We start from the raw sequence: 21334 nt of genomic DNA on the forward strand, positions 1-21334 counted from the left end.
AATGAGAAAAAAATAAACAAATTTGGAGAATCTGAATGAGAAAGAAAAGCAAGGTAATAAAAACTGGCAGAGAAAAGAAAAGGAAACACACATTAACCAAGGGTCATATGTTCGTGGCGGGACTTTGGTTTTTCCTTAATAGCTACGTTTTTTGGTATTTTCTAAATGCCCTCTCGATGGTGAGAATGTGTTATATTTATACTAAGAAACCAAATTATTTTAAAGACCTTATAAAAAGAAAACTCAGTTTAAAGCATTCTGGAAAATTAAATATGTGTTACTTAAATTTATAACTATTCATGACTATTATGAATATACAGAGGCTTAAAAAAATCCCAGCATCTTCACTCTTAAAGAGCTAAAAAGCAGACTATATTCATCCATTATCTATATCCTTGGGAATTGCCTTAAATCCTTTTTTGAAAAAAGGCAAGACAGATAAATAAGTATTTGACAGGGTCTGCTAACCCAGGTTCTGTAGTTCTCTAAACTTAATCAATACTTTTACTTCTGGAAGAAAATAATGTCAGGAGTTAGAAAACATCTCAAATAGGCTTCATAATATTTAGACACATGCTTAAAAAAATACCTAAGAAAATCATTAATTTATTCCCAGCAAGACGAAAGCACAGAAGAGTATGGCCTTACGTTTTAAGAATATTTTCTGTTGAAAGAATGCATCTTAACCGGTAGTTCTAAAGATGTATTTTAAGATTTGTTTAGTCTTGATTTTTAAACGTGGTAATTCTAGAATGTCATCATGTCAGGCCCACAGAACGGTGATTTTGTGGCTGTGTTGTTTAAAAAAGAAAAAAGAAAAAAGTCCAGACATCTGTTCTTGAAGGTCTAGATTGAAACATTTTTCATCCCTGCTGAGTGTTTGTCAGACTACAACAGGCATATGCTTCTGGCCAACACTGAGCATAAAGTCGCAAGATTCCCACCAGGCCCCAAAGCATTAGCTCAGATAGAGCCCAAAGTGGCCCAGGGATCAGGGTTGCTGACTAACGCGACAGCCAGCAGACCTCTGCGTCCACACTAGGGTTTGCAGAAACTGTGCGGGGCAGGGAGGTGGGGTGGTGGGGGGAGGCAGCACAGAGCCTAATCAATATCCAGGCGGTCCTACAGCAATTAGAGTGTAATTTTAAGTTTTCCTCAACCCACACAATCACGCGAGACTTCAGCACAATCTAAACTCCATGAATTATTCAGGGCGTGGTGTTTGGAAGCACATCTGTTTAGCTATGCACATCAACCCCTGGCAGCCACTTCAGAGACCAGGGTGCAGGCAATTACAGGCAGGCAGCCCCAAGGTCTCCCCCTCCATGGCAGAGTGGAGGGTTTCTAAGCTGCCTGGAAGGACAGGGAAAGACAAGGGGAGGAGACTCACCCTGAGCCCTGCAGTTCCTCCAGATTGGATGCATTCCATTCAGAGCCCTGGGAGACAGATCACACAAACTTCTGTGAGTGTCACATGTCAGCCTCAGAGCTGCTCAGGGGATGCATGGTTTGCCCTAGCTCTGGCGGTGAGGTCTTATTTCATGGCCCCATTGGCCTCAGAGAACAGAGAGAACCAGCGGCTGATATTCAAGGAGATTCCTGAGTGAGTACTCACAGCATGAGAGGAAGGGAGGGAGGGACGGAGGGAGGGAAGGGTCCCGGCCCTCACTGGCCCCTTGGCCTTAGGGAAACAGCAAGTCCAGGAAAACCTGCTCTCCGTCTCCCCACTTCCTTTCCTAAGAGTCCAGTGGGGTCCTGTAAGCAGAGGCAATGACCTGCGACCTCCCACCCAGGGAAGGGCACGTTCACAAGCCACTAATTAAAGCAGGAATCGTTCTACCTTCTGGGAAGTATTTTGGCAGTACTGAAAAAGTTCCCACCCTCTGACCCAGTAATTCCACTTACAAAAAGCTATCCTGAGGAAATAATCAGAACTCACACAGTGATTTAGGTAGGAGGATATAAATAATTCTTTGTAATAAACCAGTGGAAACCACCCAAATGTCCAATGGGAAAAAATGAGTAAAATAAATGAGGCTGGATCTTCACGATGGAGACTTTAAAACAAATAAATTTTGCAGAATATTTAATGACAGGCAAATACCATGTAAGGAAAAAAAAAATTTAAAAGAGAGGAGGATACAGGACTATATAAACATAAACAGTATGATCCTTTCCTTCTTTGTTCCTTTTTAAAGAAGTTATATATGCATTTTAAAAACCCCAAAAAACAGAAGATGGGAAAATAAATAGGCCAAAATGTTAACAGGGACTACCTCTGGATTTGCAAGATTGGGAATGCTTTTTTCTTCTTTAGATTTATTTCTATTTTCAGACTTTCTGCAACATGTTTTAATTTAGTACTTTTAAAAAATGGTATCATTGAAAAACCTTCCACTCCCAAGCATTCAAAGGACATGGAACAGGGGAAAAAAAAAGAAAAGAAAAAATGATCACTTTCCTCTTAGGAAATGCAAACAACATAGTGTCATAAAGAGCAAAAGAATCCACCTTTGTCTTCCTCAAAACTTCCTTTCCCAAGTTCCCAAGAGGGCAGACCCTCAGGACCGGGGGTGGCGGGGCCCTGAGCAAGCTGGCAATGTGCGACACTAGCTGAATTTTCATATTTGAGGGAGAGGCCCAAACATAAAAATTCCTTTAGTATCTCTCATGGAAAAAGTGACATAAAGCACCGAACCACACCAAAAAAATAACGCAAGTGCCGCTGAAGCTGAGCGTCCTCTTGCTGTGACTGCCACCTAGTGGAGAAAGACAGGACGAAGGTGCCTTCTGTTCCCTTCTCACCAGGGAAATCAACAGACTTCCAGGGAGATCAGTGCCCAGGACTGCCCACACTTTCAAATCCACACATGTAAATACATTTTAATCAATAACTATGAAATCTATATAGATTTGTATACAGAAATATATTAAAAATATACATATCTACATATCTACATAGATATCATGACATATACATAACTCTTAATTACTTCCTACAGAAAACAAAGTCTTTCTCGTCTCTAGTAGTAAATTTACTTCCTTAGCTTTCCCAGGAAGCACTTTCTTCTCTAACAATGGTTACCATTAGTTAGCACTACAAAAACTGCACTCGGTGCTTTAAATATGTATTTTTAATTTTATTTTATTAAAAAAATATTTTTTAGAGACAAGGTCTCACTATGTTGCCCAGGCTGACTTCGAACTCCTAGGCTAAAGCTATCCTCCCCACTCAGCCTCCTGAGTAGCTGGGACTACAGGCATAAGCCACTGTGCCCAGTTTGTATTTTATTTAATCCTCATAGTCATCCCTTGGGGTATAGGATGAAGAAAAAAAGAGGGAAAGTGACTTCTTCCAAGTCACATAGCTGCTGAGGCTGAGGAGTGGGAACCCAGGCCCTGGTGGGCCCTGATTTTCATTACACCACTAGGCCTCTCTGATTTTAGTAACGTGCCTTCCTCTATAGCCTCTCTGACTCTGAAAACTTGCCAGTTGCCTTCTATGGAGATTCACAGCATTAAGACAATCTGAGCTAGCCGTGGAGGTGCACAGAAATCAGTACAACCCACCCAGAGCTACAGGACCAGGGTGAGGGCTTCCAGCGGCCCTGGAGCCGTGCATGGAAAAGCTGTCTGGACAAGCTCAGCGGGAGCTCCGTGTCAGCTGTGTGATCTCTCCTCCCTGTTGTTTCTCATGTCTCAGGATGCCTAGGCATAATTCTGGGGTTTGGTGAGGACACTTCCTTTAGTAATTGGGGTTTTTTAGCCCACAAACCACTTGGAAGTAACTGGATGGGGCCTATGTGTTAGCGGCTGAAGAAGACAAAGGGTTTGCGAGAGTCTGAAACACATGCCAGTTGACTACGCCAAATAGCTCCCAAACAACTCCCCGCAGCTCAGCTGGGAGCCACGTCTCAAACAGCTGGCTCAAGAGCAGATCAGCAGGCTGCAGGCCAGAGAAGGGGCCAAAGAGGGGAGCTCCTGCCAGCCAGGATGGAGGTTCTGGCAACTCAAGTTTTTTGCCTGCTTTTTCTCCGGGACTTGCTACAAACTCCAAACAACAAGGGTCTGATTTATGTCCCCCAAACCAGATACTGCCAGGGCCATGCCTCTTACGAGATAAAGATGATCGAAGATAAGGGAGGGCTTGTCCATCTGTCCCAAGATAAGTAGCATCTCATTGTCTATGAATTCCTTGAATTCCTTCAAGTTACAATTCATCTGTTTCTCTAATTCATTACGAATCTGTGGAGTAGAAAATATTAGGAAAAGTGATTTGTTAAAGAAAACAATCGTCCACCTCAAAAGAATTAAAGTTACAATGCAAACTGTGCCTATTTCCAAAAAAGGTGGGTGTTTTTTCTTTCTGAGTAATACATTTAGATACACGCAACATACATGCGTGGGTGGCAGAAATGCAAGTTACTCAGCTTAGAAGTAAGCCCAACTGGGTAAAGTTTATTATTTCAAATAAGGAATTTGATTTCCATGAGATCTCTTCTACCAAGTTTAAAGCGCTTTTACTTTTTAATTAAATGTCAAATACATCAAATAATCTAAAATCAGTTCCGTCTTTCTTGGAAAGATATCACAATCTGATTTTTTAAAAATGTATTCATTAATTAAAAGCCAGGGCTGGATGGAGTGGCACTTTGGGAGGCCTTGGTGGGAGGATTGCTTGAGGCCAGGAGTTCAAGACCAGCCTGGTCAACACAGGAAGCCCAAGTCTCTTTAAAAAAAAAAAAAAGGTTACATATGAACTTTTAAAATGTCAATTTTAACTTCTTAGATCCACCCAGTTTAATCTCTTATTAAAATTCATTGCATGCTTTGAAGAAAAAGCAATGGGGAAAAAAAAGTGATCCAGGAAAAAACATGAAAAGGTAAAAAGGTAGAGAGAAATTATTCTAGAATTTGGTACTTGCAGGTCAAGCTGTCATCCTGTGGAGAAATAAGTCTGCTGTCTCTTCCATAAAACCCAAGGTAATAGGGAGCAGAAGAGAGAACAAGGGGGTGTTATTAAAACAGGTCAATGCTTCTCGGTGCAGTCTGTGGATCTCATGGACTTCTCCCCAAAGGCCATATAGGTGAGGCTCACAAAGGTCAAGAAATTTGCTCAATGTCTCATAGCCGATAAGCGGCAGATCTGGACTCAAACTGGAGTCTGACTCCGAGGCCTGATACGATTGTAGAATGAGGCAGAAAAAAAGCCTCCGGGGGCTGATACCAGAGGACAGGTAAAGACAACCAGGTGTCGGGCCTGCTTTTGCTGCACTTTCGGGAGCAGGACACATGAAGGCTGCATGACCTCTGACCTGCAACCAAGGGAGGAGTTGTCTTACCTCTTTGGAAGTCACATTTTCTAGATCCTGGCTCATCATGATGCTTCGGAGCTTGGCTTTGATGAGGCGCTCGGTCCTTTCCCCTTCAGTGGGCCTGGAAAGAAACGATGTTTAGGAGAGCAAGGAGCTATAGAAAGCTTGCGGTCGGAGGTTACAGGAATGCCAGATGCTCCTGGGTCTAAACAGAACACGGCTTGGCAAGGAGAGCACACTTCTTGGTGTGCATGTTCTCAGGCAGTAGGGAGAGGTGCACAGAAAACCCGCTGCAGCTCTAGAACTCCCACGGGAGTCAACAGAGCGGGGAGCAGGTCAAGGCGGGAGAGGACAGTGTGGAAATTCACTCCTTGCTCAGATGCTCTTAGGGCAGGATGCTGGGATGCCCAGCGCAACATCCCCAATCCCCTGGGCCCTTGAGTCTGCTCAAACATGTCTGGGCATGAGGACCTCACTGTCTCAAGGCAGCCCGGCCCAGCTGCAGCAGATCCCATTATTCCCTTCTTCCTCAGAATCAAAATCTGGGTATTTCCCTGCTCTGGTTTTAACTCTAGGGGACACACAGACCAGGATAATCCTTCTTCCCCATGATGAATCTTCAAATATTCAAAGGCAACTACCTTTCCTTCGTGATTTCAAGGCCCTCTCCTAATGTGGCTTCCCATCCTTCAGGTCTCTGCCCTCTGAACACGCTGTGGTTTATCCACAGTCTTCCCAAAATGCAGTGTCCTGGAGGAACACCACACTGTGGGAGCAGGGTCCTGACCCCGAGGGGAGGGGCGACCAGCATTCTCCCTAACTAGACTTCAGCGAGTGTGGCCTCTCCACGTCAGCGCTGTTGTAGGTCACACGACACAGGTCATGTGGTTCACCATGGCTGCTGCTAAGGCAGGCTGCCCTCACCAGTTGTGTTTTTGGATCCAAGGAAGCAGAGGACACATTCCTAACTCTCCTCAGAGCAGAGCAGGAGGCTCTGGGAATTAAGTCTCTGGTAATCTGAAGAGAAAAGGCCAGACCACAGAGCTCTGCAAAGAGTTGGGGACACAAAGGGCCACACATTCCTTTGAGAGTCTGATAGGAGTTATGGAGCCCGTCCCCAGAAATGCATTCACCAAATTCATCAGTAATTTTTTTTTTTTTTTGCATGGGACAGGGGCCTGTGTCACAGACCCCTGCTTTAAACGCTGGTTCTGAGAAAGCTAGGGCTCTCACTCAAGGGACTCCAGGGGAGGTGTGGCCCAGTCCAGGTTCAGGGTCGGGCACAGGGCAGACGGGGGAGAGGCAGGTGCCTGTGGGCTTGGGTGCGCTCAGACCGGAGGCGCCTCACTTACTTGTCCACAAACAGTGCGGGGGAGTCGGGCCGCGTGGACTCCAGGTCCTGCATGGCGTTCCACTCATTGATGCAGCTCTGCTCAGAGCTGATGCAGCTCTCATAGTAGGTAGCCCAGATGAGAGCTACACCCCCGGGGAAGTAGTTGTGCCTCCGGGCCACTTCGCAGGCCTTGTGAAGCACCTGCAGGGCAGACCTGGGGCGAGGAGAAGACAAGTTCAGGCCTGGGAAGGCACAAGAGATGAGGGACTTTCTCCTCTGACAAAGGGGTTCAAATACGGGAAGGGAAGGACAATGATTGATTGGTTGATTATTTCTTTTTGGGACAGAGTCTCGCTCTGTCACCCAGGCTAGAGTGCAGTGGCATGTTCTGGGCCCAATGCAATCTCCGCCTCCTGGGTTCAAGCAATTCTCCTACCTCAGCCTCCCGAGCAGCTGGGACCACAGGCACCCACCACCACGCCCAACTAATTTTTGTATTTTTAGGAGAGACAGGGTTTCACAATGTTGGCCAGGCTGGTCTTGAATTCCTAGCCTCAAGTGATCCGCCTGCCTCGGCCTCCCAAAGTACTGGGATTATAGGCGTGAGCCACCATGCCCGGCTGAGAAGTGCCGTTTGTAAAGGGCTCATTCTTGGAGTCGCACTTACACGTATGGGCGCTGGGGAATGCATATATCCTGAAACATTCAGCCCGCCAGGGCACAGAGCTAGTCTCTGGGACATATTTACTGATTGAATCTAAGAGTGGCCAGAACACCCCACATTATTTCCAAAGAGCAGCAGAAACAAACAACAAACTACTTCATAACTCTTCCAATCAGGTGGTTCACAGGTTATTTTACAACCCATCAATTAACTCCAGAGAATTAAGAACTGCTCCTGAAGCGTGGTAACCCTGAACATATGTTCATATGACCCACATTGAACATAAGACCCACAATTAAGCTTAGCAGCTGGAAGAAAAAGTCTTTAATATGCAACAGAGACATCTGCCTGCATTCTAAATAATTACATTTCCACCCATCCCCCCATCAACGTTCTAATAGCTTAGATGCTTAGATTTCTTAAGGAAACAAGTTCTAGAAAGTCATTTTAATACAGAAACTAACTGAAGAGGTTTGGGGAGCAGACTGGGAAACAATATTAAGAATCTATGTTTTATTTAGTCACCCTCTTTTACTTCTTCTTCTTCTTTTTTTTTTGAGACAGAGTCTCGCTCCATCGCCCAGGCTGGAGTGCAGAGGCGTGATCTCGGCTCACGGCAACCTCCATGTCCTGGGTTCAAGTAATTCTCTTGCCTCAGCCTCCTGAGTAGCTGGGACTACAGGTGTGTCCCATCACACCTGGCTATTTTTTGTATTTTTAGTAGAGGCAGGGTTTTGCCATGTTGGCCAGGCTGGTCTCAAACTCCTGACCTCAGGTCATCTGCCCACCGTGGCCTCCCAAAATGCTGGGGTTACAGTTGTGAGCCACCACACCTAGCCCATTTTACTTCTTTTTACAAAAATATAGGCTGAGGCCAGGTACAGTGGCTCACGCCTGGAATCCCAGCACTTTGGGAGGCTGAGGTGGGAGGACTGCTTGAGGCCAGGAGTTTGAGACCAGCCTGGGCAACATAGTGAGACCCCATCTCTACAAAAAAAAATAGAAAAGTTAGCCGGGTGTGGTGGCGCATGCCTGTAGTCCCAGCTACTTGGGAGGCTGAGGCAGGAGGATCACCTGAGCCTGGGAGGTCAAGGCTGCAGTGAACCATGATCACACTACTGCACCTCAGCCTGGGTGACAGAGCAAGACCCTGTCTCAAAAAAAAAAAAAAAAAACAACAAACCCCAACCCCCCCAAACATTGTGAATATACTTAATGCCGCTAAAAATTGTGCCTTTAAATATGGTGAAAATGATAAATTTTATGTTACATATATTTTGCGCCTCCCTCAACATGCACATACGTAACGAGCTTCTTGGTAGAAGGGGTTTTTCTATTCATGCTGTCGGCTAAGAAAATATTTCTAGGGAGTTCAAAGTCCCTAAAACCACACTTACCACATGGCCTGGACAGACACAGGCTTAAATATGTGCATCCTTCCTGCCGTGCTCACGCTGAACCCACTGAGAATAAAAAACAGAGAGAAAGGTATCTGTGGTGAGAAATCAGCGCCTTGAGTGAAATCACTCTGGGAGGAGGCAGCCAGCCCACCACACATGCTGGGAACAAGCGCATCTCAGGCCACATGATGAGGGATTTTACAGAACCCGCTTTGGCAGAGACATGGGCAAGGGCAGAAAGAGACACTTTCTCAGATGAGGAGGGCTTGTTTTTAACCCAGCACTGCGAGTTCCACCAAAAACTGAAAGCCTGGCAAAGGGTGCCAGGTGAAGACCTCCAAGAGCATCTATGTTCCTATGTGGTTCCTGCCTCCCTGCCAGCTCCTGTCCCATAGGCCTGGCTGTTCCTTTTTGTAATTGCATGGAAACTATATTCATAGGATTGCACGGAAAATAATCAATATATAAAAATATCTATTAATACATTAATATAAATATGTTAATATAAAAATACTAATATAAAATATAAAAAATTAATACAGGCCAGGGGTGGTGGCTCACGCCTGTAATCCCAGCACTTTGGGAGGCCGAGGAGGGTGGATCACCTGAGGTCAAGAGTTTGAGACCAGCCTGGTCAACATGGTGAAACCCTGTCTTTATTAAAAATACAAAAATTAGCCAGGCACGTGGTGGCAGGTGCCTGTAATCCCAGCTATTCGGGAGGCTGAGGCAGGAGAATCACTTGAACCCAGAAAGTGGAGGTTGCAGTGAGCCGAGATCGTACCACTGCACTCCACCCAGGGTGACAGAGTGAGACTCCGTTGAAAAAAAGAGAAAAAAAATTAATACAAAGGTATTAAAATTAAAAAGGAAAAATATCCCCATAACCCCATCACTTAAACAACAAATCAAATTTTTATTTTTCTCTTCCCATCCTACAAGGCAACATAACTCTGACCTGCTTAGAATCCCCATGTCAGGCCACTTTCCTATTCTGTTTCTTCCCACTCCTCACCGTGCCCACACCCCTCCTTGGGAGTGAACGTGTGCGGACGCTAGATGGCCCCTCATCCCGACTGCCTGCCCGGATGGAACTGGTTCATTCCTCCTTTGTGGCCCCCAGGGTGGCACTTGAAACCTTGTTGTGCCTGTCAGTTGTATGTCTCTCCTTGTACCCCCAAAGCTGGTGAGTTCCTGCTGCACCACATTCATCCGTGAACTTTCAGGACAAGCCCCATGGAGGGCATGCGGTGAGAGTTCACTTAACTCATCGAGGTGGCGGATGGGTATCAGTTTATCGCTGTCTTGAACTTCACACAGCAGCATATCTCCTGTAATCGCTCCCACTGATACTTCATGAGCTAAACTCCCCAATCGGATGTCCAAAACATACCCTCCCTCGTGCAGCTCACTCGAGGGCAATATGATTTCTCCCACTGTGACACTCCCGCCACACGTGTCATTCAGTGCTAATGATCATCCAAGGATGCCCGAACCAGCTCGTGTTTCAATGCCTACATACAGTGAGAGAATCTTTTAAAGAGACCTCCTTACCCATCTCCATCAAGGTGGATTTTCGTGTCGCTCCACAGTCGAAGAACCATCCCAATGGTGCAGCTTTTACTGCGAGGGGGGAGAGAAGACATGTGGAGTCAGCGTCTACCCACGTACATGCACAGCCTTTCCAGCTCACCACCTGGTCCAGGACAGGCTGTTGGACGTATGTGTGGGAGTAGGCTGTCTGCATAGGAACTGTTCACTGATGAATTCTAGAAGACACGGGTCTGGGACGGCCCTGTGGACACAACTCCGTAAGTGCTCAGCTGAGGCTCTTGGGTGCATTATGGGCTGACCGCACGACCACTCTACAGCAGGGAGGCAGCCGCCCAGGGCTGGTGCTCTGCTGGCGGAGGCCACATGGGTACTTGGCGGTACACAGGCAAGCACCAGCAGCCAAGCCCGGCCTGGCGTGTCCTGGGTGGCGGGGAGGGGAGCGTGCTCACACTGTTCCTGGAGCTCACTTTTGGACCTGTGCACCTGCGCCTTTAGTGTGGCTGCGGTTTTACAACCTTGCTTAATCTGGTTTTGTTTTGCCCATCCTACCAGTGAAATGAGACCAAATGACTGCAGAGACTGGCGCCACTGAAAAACAGAGGGAAAGAAAGGGCTTATCAGAGAATCCTCAGATTATGATGAAAATTCTTCAGGCATTTAAAAGTCGACTTGTGAGAAGCCGCTGTAACCGTGCCAAGGCCCAGCTCCGCGGACCTCAGGAATCTCATGCTTCCATCTCTGCTGCTGCCAACACCACAGTCATGTTTTATGTGTGCCCGTGTGAATGGGGCCTCTGGGGATCACAGACCCAGCTCCCCTCCCAGGTAGCGCCCTGCCCCATGCAGGACTCTTCTCAACCCCATGCTTTTATATCTGTGGGGAAGGTTGTTTCAAGCCCTTCCGGCCAACGACACTCAGGCTTTTGGGTTGGGCAAATTCTCAGGTCCCTCTGTGCCATCCTACCCACTCTAGAGGGACTAACTAGTATTTCTTTTATAGCACTGCAAAATAAAACTTATGTTGGGCCTCACAGAGCTCTAGGGACCACAAGCCTGTGTCAGCGCCAGGAGGAGGCAAGGAAAGGGTCCCTATGGAGCTCAAATCCGATAGACAGAAGCCAGGTCAGATGGTGCCCTGAGAACGTGCGGTCTAGAAGACCCAACCTGAGCCCTGACGACCCTCGCCAGGGACTGATAAGGAGGTGGGTACAGCACAGAGAGCTGCAGAGAGCACAGGACAGGGGCAGGGCCAAGGCCAGGCCAAGGCCAGGCCTAGGCCAGGGGCGGGGCCTTCCAGGGCAGGTGGAGGTCAAGGGGGCAGGGATGAGACTGCCCATAGGAAACAAGGGGCACATGAAACCATGTGGAACCTAAGCCCCTAGACCGGCCTCCCTTGGACACGGATGCACAAGAGGCTCAGCCTACAGGGGACTTCTGCTCACGGCCTTCAACTAGAGCCAGGAGCATGGAACAGGGACCATGCAGGACTGCAACAACTGCACGCATCTCCTATCATCCCCTGGCTGTTATTTTTGTGAGTTTCCAGAGGTCCTACAATGATTAACAATAAGATTTCTACAAGGAAGGAAGACCCATGGGAAGCATATTTTTCTTTCTTTTTTCTTTTTTTTTTGAGCCAGGGTCTTGCTCCGTTGCCCAGGCTGGAATACAGTGGTGTAATCACAGCTCACCGCAGCCTCGACCTCCCAGGCCTAATCAATCCTCCTACCTCAGCCTCCTGAGTAGCTAGGATCACAGGCACATGCCACCATGCCCAGCTTTTTTAAAAAAACTTTTTTGTAGAGATAAGGCCCCACTATATTGCCCAGGCTGGTCTTAAACTCCTGGGCTCAAGCAGTCCTCTTGTCTCCACCTGGGGAGCATACATGGGAAGCAGGAAAGGGATACATAGTAAGGGAAGCTGAATCTTTTTAGAGGAAGAGTGACCTCAAAGGATAAAGTGGGTGGGAGCAATTGCAGAAGAAGAAAGCAGGCTCCAAGTTTCTAGGGCCTGTATAGCAGGAACAGAGAAGCCAGATGGGTCTGGAGGTCCAGGCAGGAGACCAGCCTATTCCAAGACCCCATCGTAGAGTCCTTCACCAATGGCAAAACACTGATGTGTGGATGGTGGTGTACGCTCATGGCATTCAAAATGTTCCCAATCCGAATCGAAAACATAATCCTGCTCGGGTGTGGTGGCTTACACCTGTAATCCCAGCACTTTGGGAGGTGGAGACAAGAGGACTGCTTAAGCCCAGGAGTTTGAGACCAGCTCGGGCAATAGTGATTTTTTTTAAAATTATATATAAAAAAAAATTAGCTGGGAATGGTGGCATGTGCCTGTGGTCTCGGCTACTCAGGGGGCTGAGGTAGGAGAAATGATTGAGCCTGGGAGGTCGAGGCTGCAATGAGCCTTGATTTCACCACTCCAGCCTGAGTGACAGAGCGAGATCCTGTCTCCACACTTTAAAAAAAAAAAAAAAAAAAAGGGAAGGAAAGGGAAGGGGAGGGGAAGGGAAGGGAAAAAGGGAAGGGAAGCGAAGGGGAAGGGGATAGGGAAAAAAGGAAAAGAAAGAAGAGAATAGAATAGAATAGAATCCAAGATTGAACCCTAAGGTGGCGTGGCTGCTCTGGTCTTCCCAGGATACATATGCAGATATAAGACTCTGAGTGAGGCCAGGTGCAGTGGCTCATGCCTGTAATCCCTGTAATCCCAGCACTATGAGAGGCCGAGGAGGGTGGATCACCTGAGGGCAGTTGTTCGAGACCAGCCTGGCTAACATGGTGAAACCCTGTCTCTATTAAAAATACAAAAACTATCCAGGCATGGTGGCACATGCCTGTAATCCCAGCTACTCAGGAGACTGAGGCAGGAGAATCGCTTGAACCCGGGAGGCAGAGGTTGCAGTGAGCCAAGATCGTGCCACTACACTCCAGCCTGGGTGATAGAGTGAGACCCCATCTTAAAAACAAAAACAAAAACAAAAACTTTGAGTGAGAGTGCACGAGCCTGCTGCAGGAGCTGCCATTCCGATGCTGCCTTCTGGAGAGCGTTTGGACTCTTATGAAGATGCCCTCTGGGGGCAATGCTTGTCTCTTCCTTTTTTTTTTTTTTTGGCAGGGGGAATAAAAAAACAAAATCCCAAGGAAGGAATTTAGAAAAAACAAGTATATTGCTTCCTCAGCAGGCCAGAGACTTCTGGTGGGGACCTGGACTTTTTTTCAAGCCAGGAAGGAAGACAACAGCCTGGTGCCCGGGCAATGTGGGAGCTGCAGGAGAAGGCCCAGTTCCCAGCCCCTGGGATTCCCTGGGCACAGAAGGCAGCTGTGTCAGGCCCAGCGACAGGAAAGACTGCTTAGTTCTGGTTCCCGTCAGGCCCCTGCTCATCTTGGGTGGCCTCTCGACCTCCCTCTTCAACCTCAGAGACCTGCCCTGGCCTTGGGGTCGGTGCCCACAGGTGGGCCGTGGCTCCTGCTCGGAGGGTGCAGAGACTCGAACCTGAGGGAAGAGCATGCAGGAGAGGCGAGGGAATCACGGGGAGAGGGACCTGCAAGAACTTGAGGGGAGGCAAAGGGAGGAGAGGGTGGAAAGGAAGAGCACCATGGGGGCGGTGCAGACGGGCACACGGGCCAGTCTCCTCCAGCCAGGCAGCAGTGGAGTGGGAGTGCACGTGTGTGCATCTAAGGCATGCCCATGACTGCTGGCCTGTGAGCTCTGTGAGACTGCAGGTGTGTCTGCCATGCTCCCTGATGTGGCCCTAGCACCTGGCAGGGCGCCCGGCACAGAGAAAGAGCTAACAAGTCCATACACGATAAACCTAGGAGTGAATGAATGAGCAAGGCAGTGTACAGGAAGAGAGCTGCAGCCTGCTGGGAAAGAATGAGTGGCATCTACTCACTAAGCAGGTAGACAGGAAAAGCCCTGCCTCCAAGTCCCAGCCCGGCCACTTACTGGGATGAGCCTGGGGTAATCCCTGCAGCCTCGTGAGCTTCTGACTGTCACGTGTAAAATCTGAGGTAGGACTACCCACCCTAGGGGGATGAAGGAGTTAAATGAGATGCTCACAGAGGCATTTTGTAGGTGTGCTGTACTCTACAGTCAGGAGGACTGGGCTTCCACACCACTCCCACGGTTAGGATCAAGACAATGGGCACAGGCCACGGAAGGCCGATTTCCATTCGGGATCAGAAAGCATTATTGGAACAGGCCACACTTGCGAGTGAAGTCCCTGCCTCAGAAGGATTCAGAAAAGCCGGACAGTCACTGGAAGAACAATTACAACCGCAAGACGGTCAAACACTAAACACTGCTATGCCTCAGAACCGTACAGATAATGGCCAAATAGATGGGGCTCTGGGCATTTCTGAGAGCACCTGCCTGGTGGCACCCCATCCTAATGGACCACGCCCTCCAGTCTCCAAGTGGCTCTTCAGAGTTCACATCCGAACACCTCCTATGCTACAGGTTCTTCTAGCCCCAGGTTCCCAACCACCCCAAGGCCACAGATGCCAGCCCCAACTCCATCTCCTACATGTGTCACAGGAAACTTTCTCATAGTGCTATTTATTATGTACTGTGGGGGTGGGGGCCATGTCATAAAAGAAATGTCCTCCCTTTTTTATTCGTTTCCTTCTAACAAGCATCAAAGTCTCAGTCGCTAGCATGTGACTTACAGAAGCTCTCACGGGAACAAGACAAGACCCCACTGTTACCATGACACTCACAGCCTCCCTGACTGGTTTCTGCTGTTGACTCTGCCTGAAATGCTCTTCAAATGCACCTTGCTGCTCCGCCTCCACCCTAGAGTTCGCCTGACTGCCCACTTGCCCGTTAAGAGTTGGCTTAGGCTTCACTCCTGCCAGAAAGGTCCTGCCAGGTGCTCTCAACAGTCACCCCCTCCTGTGGTCTCACAAAACCCCAGCACCTCTTGGTCACTCTCTCCCTCCTATCTGGTTGTGACTGTCTTCCACAATCGCTTAGAAGCTCTCTGAGGCCAATAACTGTGTACTGTTGCTTCTTTGTTTACCTGGGCCTAGCCCATTGCCTCATACACAGGAGAATGCAAATAAGTCATATGCTTAATGAATGAGTCGATGAATGAATGATGAATAAAGGGAGTCTAATCTAGTTCTAACAAAACCAGGTTTTGCAATGATCTCACAGGCATTCATTTATCTTGAGATGTCAGGGGAGTGATTCCATCCTCATTTCACACACATCTTGGGGTCAATGCTCTAACTTACTTGGCCTCCAGTTAGTGGGAAATTACAAGCTACTCTTCAAGCCTCTGACTAGGACCTGCCATGAAGTACTTGGGAATCTGTGGAGTATCACTGTGGAGTCAGGTGTCTGAGGTGAGGCCCACCAATCTCCATACTTCTCCATGGGCCCCTCTGCCTGGGAGGGACTCCCTGCTTCCCTTGGCAGACTCTGGCTTGGCCTTCTGGGTTCAGCGTTGCTATCACCTCCTTCAGGAAGCATTTCTGGCTAAGGTGCTCCACTCTATAGCAGCTGGCGTGAAACCTCTCTAAGCAAACAGCATAACTTTCTGTCCTCTCAATTGACTCTGAGTTCCGAGAGCACAGCCTGGAGCTGGCACGGTGCCTGGCACACAGAGCTGAAATGGCACACCCTAGTGTTCCCAGTGGCTCGACTCCCCAGGCTCTCCATCAGGACGCAGTCCTCTCCCACCTCTGATGGATATGGGACCATGGAATCCCTTGTCCAGCAGCAACTCTTGCCTCCCTCACAGAAGGGAACACCTAGCCCATCAGACTCACCTTTCCTTACTGGAAAAGTCCACTCCCAGCAAGATATTCTCCTCGGTGTCCTGGCGCCCGCTGCTGTACACCACCACCATGTACCGGACCCGATCCGCCCAGGCGCTCTCCAGGCGCACGGCCTGGAACAGGGCAGACATGCTCTCACTGGCCTGCTTTTGGAGGTGGTGCCTCCCTCCCGTCTCCAATGCAAGATCAACACTTTCAGTGTTCTACCTTTCCCTCTGGGAGTTAAAAATGAAGAGAAAATTCTTGGCTGGGCATGGTGTCTTAGGCCTGTAATCCCAGCACTTTGGGAGGCCAAGGTAGGCAGATCACTTGAGGTCAGGAGTTCGAGACCAGCCTGGCCAACATGGCAAAACCCCATCTCTTACTAAAAATACAAAAATTAGCTGGGCATGGTGGCGTACGCCCGTAATCCCAGCTACTCAGGGGACTGAGGCACGAGAATCTCTTGAACCCGGGAGGCGGAGGTTGCAGTGAGCTGAGATCACGCCACCACACGCCAGCCAGAGTGACAGAGTGAGATTCCGTCTCAAACAACAACAACAACAAAACATAAAGAGGAAGTTCTTGACAGCAGGAACCAGGCCTCGTTTCTCTCTGTAGCACCAGGGACGCCGCCTGGCTCAGAGGAGACACCCAAAACGCAAGAAATCAGTAAACACACGAAATCCAAAGAAAGTTCTCATTTAGCTTATTTAACAACTGCTGTGGAGACCTGTTTCATCCCTCCTCCCGCCCCTCTGGGGAAATGAGGAGTCAACCTGGCTTTGGCTTTACTGCACAATTTGAGGAGAATTTGTTGTAACCTAAAAGCTTTTCCTCCTATCATTCACGAATGGTTCCCCACCAAGTTTCACAATTAAAAATTAAAACTTGCTGGCTGGGCACGGTGGCTTACACCTATAACCCCAGGACTTTGGGAGGCAGAGGCAGGAGAATCATTTGAGGCCAGGAGTTCAAGACCAGCCTGGGCAAAACAGCAAGACCCCACATCCACAAAATTTTTTAAAACAATTAGGCAGGGTGGTACACACTTGTAGTCCCAGCTATCCAAGAGGCTGAGGTGGGAGGATTGCTTGAACCCAGGAGTTTGAGGCTGTAGTGAGCTAGGATCATGCCACTGCACTCCAGCCTGGGCAACAGAGCAAGACCCTCAGCTCACAAAAATTAAAAAAGTAATTTTTTTTAACTTGACATTCTCACTGCTTCTTACCAGCTTGATTCTGTCTTCACAACGCAGAAGGTTGATCATCACCTGAAGATGTTGAGGCAGGTCACCTGTTGGACCAATAAAGAAAGGTTTAAAAGGTCTCTTACCTACTTTCTAAGAAAAAAAACCTCTGAAAGGCTGACTTTGAGGGCTTGGAAAAAGATTGAGAAGTTAAAATTTGTCTACCTACACCACAGGAGAATCACCACAAAAACTTCAAGTCTCAATTTCTCTTACACCACTCTGAATACTGTGCGATGTGGATGGGTGACGTGGAGCTTACTGTCATGTTGTTAAAAGTTGCTCTTATTTCCTGAAATACATACAGTATAGGTTTCCAAATACAAAATGTGGAAAATACAGGCAAGCCTAGAGAAAAATGTTATTTCATTCAAGCCAACGTTACTCGGCAGGTTGGGGTGCCTAGAAACGACAGCTGTGGCTGGAAGTAAGGCATTTGCTAAGAGTTAATCATTAGAGAAAAAGGACAGAGCATCATGTTTCCTCTTCAAACAACTTCTTCTTCTTCTTTTTTTTTTTGATACAGAGTCTCACACTGTCACCCAGGCTGGAGTGCAGTGGTGCGATCTCAGCTCACTGAAACCTCCACCTCCTGGATTCAAGGGATTCTTCTGCCTCACCCTCCTAAGTAGCTGGGATTATAGGTGCCCATCACCACACCCGGCTAATTTTTGTATTTATAGTAGAGACGGAGTTTCACCATGTTGGCCAGGCTGGTCTCGAACTCCTGACCTCAAGTGATCTGCATGCCTCAGCCTCCCAAAGTGCTGGGATTACAGGCATGAGCTACCCCACCCAGGCTCCACTTCAAACTTCTGCATTTTCCACTGGAGGCAGACATTATTTCCATAACCGGGGGGAAAATGTTTAAGTGACTCTACAGATAGCAGCTGTATGCTGGTTGCCCAGAGAAATAATTTGAATAGAAACCAATCTGTCATTTTCTCTTTTCTTGCTAAAAATTATGTACTCTTTTTTCTTCACTATGTAAAACAGGCAGTGACCAGGGACGGCTTCTGAACTTCTCTGAGCTGCCCCAGGGTTCAGGAGGTGTCCCTGGAGTGCAGTGAGGAAAGTCTCTTACTGGCCATGAGTCTCGCGCAAAGCAGGAGACCCTGTCAGAAGAAGAGCACACTTTCACGGAGAGGAAAGTTGTAAGGGAGGTGCATAATTAATAAGTAGCAGGTGTGACTCCAAGGTTGCTTTTTTCTCTAGCTTACAAATTTTTCTTTATATCTGCAAGGATTTCTTTCTGAAGAAAGGTTCATCTGTAAAGATGCTAATATCAGCCTGGTGTGGTGGCTCACACCTGTAATCTCAGTGCTTTGGGAGGCCGAGGCAGGAGACTCACTTGAGGCCAGGCATTCAAGACCAGCCTGGGCAACATGGCAAGACCCCATCTCTACAGAAAAGTAAAAATTAGCTGGGCTTTCTGGTTCACATCTGTAGTCCCAGCTACTTGGGAGGCCAAGGCAGGAGGATCGCTGGAGCCCAGGAGTTTGAGATCACCCTGGGCAACATGATAAGACCCTGTCTCTACAAAGGAAAAAAAATTACTCTATACATCACAATTACAACCCCAAAAGGATCAATAATGCTTACACACTCAAATGCTCCAAAAGGAAACACTGTGTTTGTTCCTTTTGCAAAAGCATCTTTTTCACTTTAAGGGAGAATGACAGATGATGTCCAAATTGCACTTCCTGCCTCAGAGAGGAATTGGGTCATTAGAAATTTGTGCCTCTAGCCAGGAGGGTAGATCTCATGTTAAGCATTCTTTCTTCTTCTTTTTTTTTCAATAGAGATAGGGTTTTGCCATGTTGCCCAGGCTGGTCTCGAACTCCTGGACTCAAATGATCCTCCCACCTCAGCCTCCCAAAGTGCTGGGATTATAGGCATGAGCCACCAAACCCAGCCCAATTAAGCATTCTTTCCACAATAAGTAAAATTTAAAAAGAAAAGAACCATGCCCCTCTTATCTGTCTTCTCCAGTTATACAATTCCACAGTGTATAACACCCTGTGTTGACCCTGCTTCCTATGATGAGCGATTTGGAGATAAGGGTTCACATTAAAGAAAGCCATAGACCTCCCCACCCGCTTCCTCCACCCATCATGTCACCAATGCAACACAACGACCATGAGCTGGTTCTTCACCTGCCTGGGCCCTCCCACCATCTACCCGAGTCACAGAACTGCATTGGGGAAAGCAAAAACAAACCCCGGTCTGATAAATGCCTAAATGAAAGGGACATTTTCCACACAGATAAACTTCTTTCAGTGGGATTGTTTGCTGAGATATGGAACTGCTGACAGACAGAAATCCAAACCCTAGTCTGACATCCACACACAAAAATCAGAGAATATAAGCCCTAGAAAGGGTCTCAAATTGACTGGACTGGCTGAAACAAACTGAACTACTTTTCCAAGGACAGAATTAACCCTCAATTGTACTCAGCTCTGCACGGCAGTTACTGCGGGGCTTCTGGTACATTCAGGAGACTTGATGGTAATTCTAGAGGAAAAAAGGAACTAACGTAAGTCTAGTCTACGCCTGTCCCAAGGTCATTTACAGACCGACTGTGGACAGCTGGCAGCCCCTCTGCCCTCTGACCTCATTGTCCACTCCAGACCTCAGGGCACAAGAGTCAGCCAGCCGGTGGCTTGCATCCTACCCTTCTAGTCTTTGGATCAGAGGAAGGAGGTATCTGACACTTAGTGAGCAGAGCTTGAGCATTTGCTTTGTCGTATGTTAAAACATGAACAACAGCTACATTTCTAAGAGGGCAGAATAATTAGCAAATTCAACAATGAAGAATCTGGCTGAGTATGGCGCCTCAAACCTATAATCCCAATGCTTTGAGAGGGTGAGGTGGGGGGATGGCTTGAGGCCAGGAGTTGGAGACCAGCCTGAGCAACATAGTGAGACCTCATCTATACACACACACACACACAAACTAGCTGGGTGTGGTGACGCGCATCTATGGTCCCAGCTACTCAGGAAGCTGAGGCTGGACAATCACTTGAGCCCAGGAGGTCGAGGCTGCAGTGAGCTATGATCAGGCCACTGCACGCCAGCCTGGGCAAGAGAATGAGATCCGTCTCTAAAAAAACTTTTCGTAAATTAAAAAAAAAAAAGAATGAAGGGTCGGTTTATAGCTGTATTGTACTAGAAGTCATCGTAATAATAATGATAGTTACCCATATATATATACAGCACCTACTAAAGGTAGATATGTTACACGCATAACTCTAAATTTCCATATTGTCTGAGGCACCAGTATTTGATGCCCATTGTAAAGACTAGGAAACCGAGGCTTAGAAGTCGACCTGTGACGGCTTAGTAAGTTGGAGAACTAGGATCAGAAGACAGGTCTGCCTGGCTTCAAAACAAATACTATTTCCACAAACCACACTGCCTCCTTGTACAGGACAGTTATTTTCTTTGCTTAAAACAGACCTAAATATTATCAACATCAGTACGTGAAAATACTGACTGAGCCTTGCTGTTTGCTATAAATTGTATGGTGTAGAATTCTAACCTGTGCACTCAGATCTAAAATGAAGCTGAATGACTTGAGGTTAAACAAACAAAATGTTCACAAGAAAACTGGCCACAATGGCTGGTTGGTTTCACCTGCTTCTGTTCTGAAAGGTAAAGGCCTTCTCAGCTCACAGACATTCAATTATGCACTGCCTCTCCAAGAAATGCCCTGAGATGCTGTCCACCTACGACAAAGACCCACTTACATGCAAGCACTTTTTCCTCTTTCTTTCTTTTTGAGATAGGGTCTTTTTTTTTTTGTCACCCAGGCTGAAGTGCAGTGGCGCAATCGTGGCTCACTGAGCAACACAGTGAGCAACATAGTGAGACCTCATTTACACACACACCCACAAAAACTAGCTGGGTGTGGTGACGCGTCAGCCTCGACCTCCTGGGCTCAAGCAATCCTCCCACCTCAGCCCCCAACCTTGCTGGGATTACAGGCATGCGCCACCATGCCCAGCTAATTTTTGTATTTTTTGCAGAGATAGGGTTTCACTGTGTTGTT

At 47.6% G+C, this 21334-nt stretch overlaps 1 protein-coding gene across 6 annotated transcripts in view; it reads right to left on the minus strand.

Annotated features, from left to right (window-relative positions):
• SSH1 (slingshot protein phosphatase 1) overlaps positions 1–21334 on the minus strand; it is a 74974-nt gene that overhangs the window by 18230 nt on the left and 35410 nt on the right. For 4 of the 6 annotated variants that reach the window (XM_054443297.2, XM_063646689.1, XM_063646686.1 and 1 more), the window contains 8 exons: positions 17266–17330; positions 16047–16168; positions 10267–10335; positions 8710–8775; positions 6668–6862; positions 5343–5436; positions 4117–4245; positions 1391–1437 (listed from right to left, as the gene is read on the minus strand). In XM_054443297.2, the coding sequence (XP_054299272.1) occupies positions 1391–1437; positions 4117–4245; positions 5343–5436; positions 6668–6862; positions 8710–8775; positions 10267–10335; positions 16047–16168; positions 17266–17330 (787 nt within the window). Of the gene's footprint in view, positions 1–1390; positions 1438–4116; positions 4246–5342; positions 5437–6667; positions 6863–8709; positions 8776–10266; positions 10336–16046; positions 16169–17265; positions 17331–17448; positions 17576–21334 lie in introns of all 6 variants that reach the window. The other 2 variants (XM_063646688.1, XM_063646687.1) reach the window with 2 other exon arrangements.

This window comes from Pongo pygmaeus, chromosome 10, assembly GCF_028885625.2.
Source record: "Pongo pygmaeus isolate AG05252 chromosome 10, NHGRI_mPonPyg2-v2.0_pri, whole genome shotgun sequence".
In the NCBI taxonomy this organism is placed as follows: domain Eukaryota; kingdom Metazoa; phylum Chordata; class Mammalia; order Primates; family Hominidae; genus Pongo; species Pongo pygmaeus.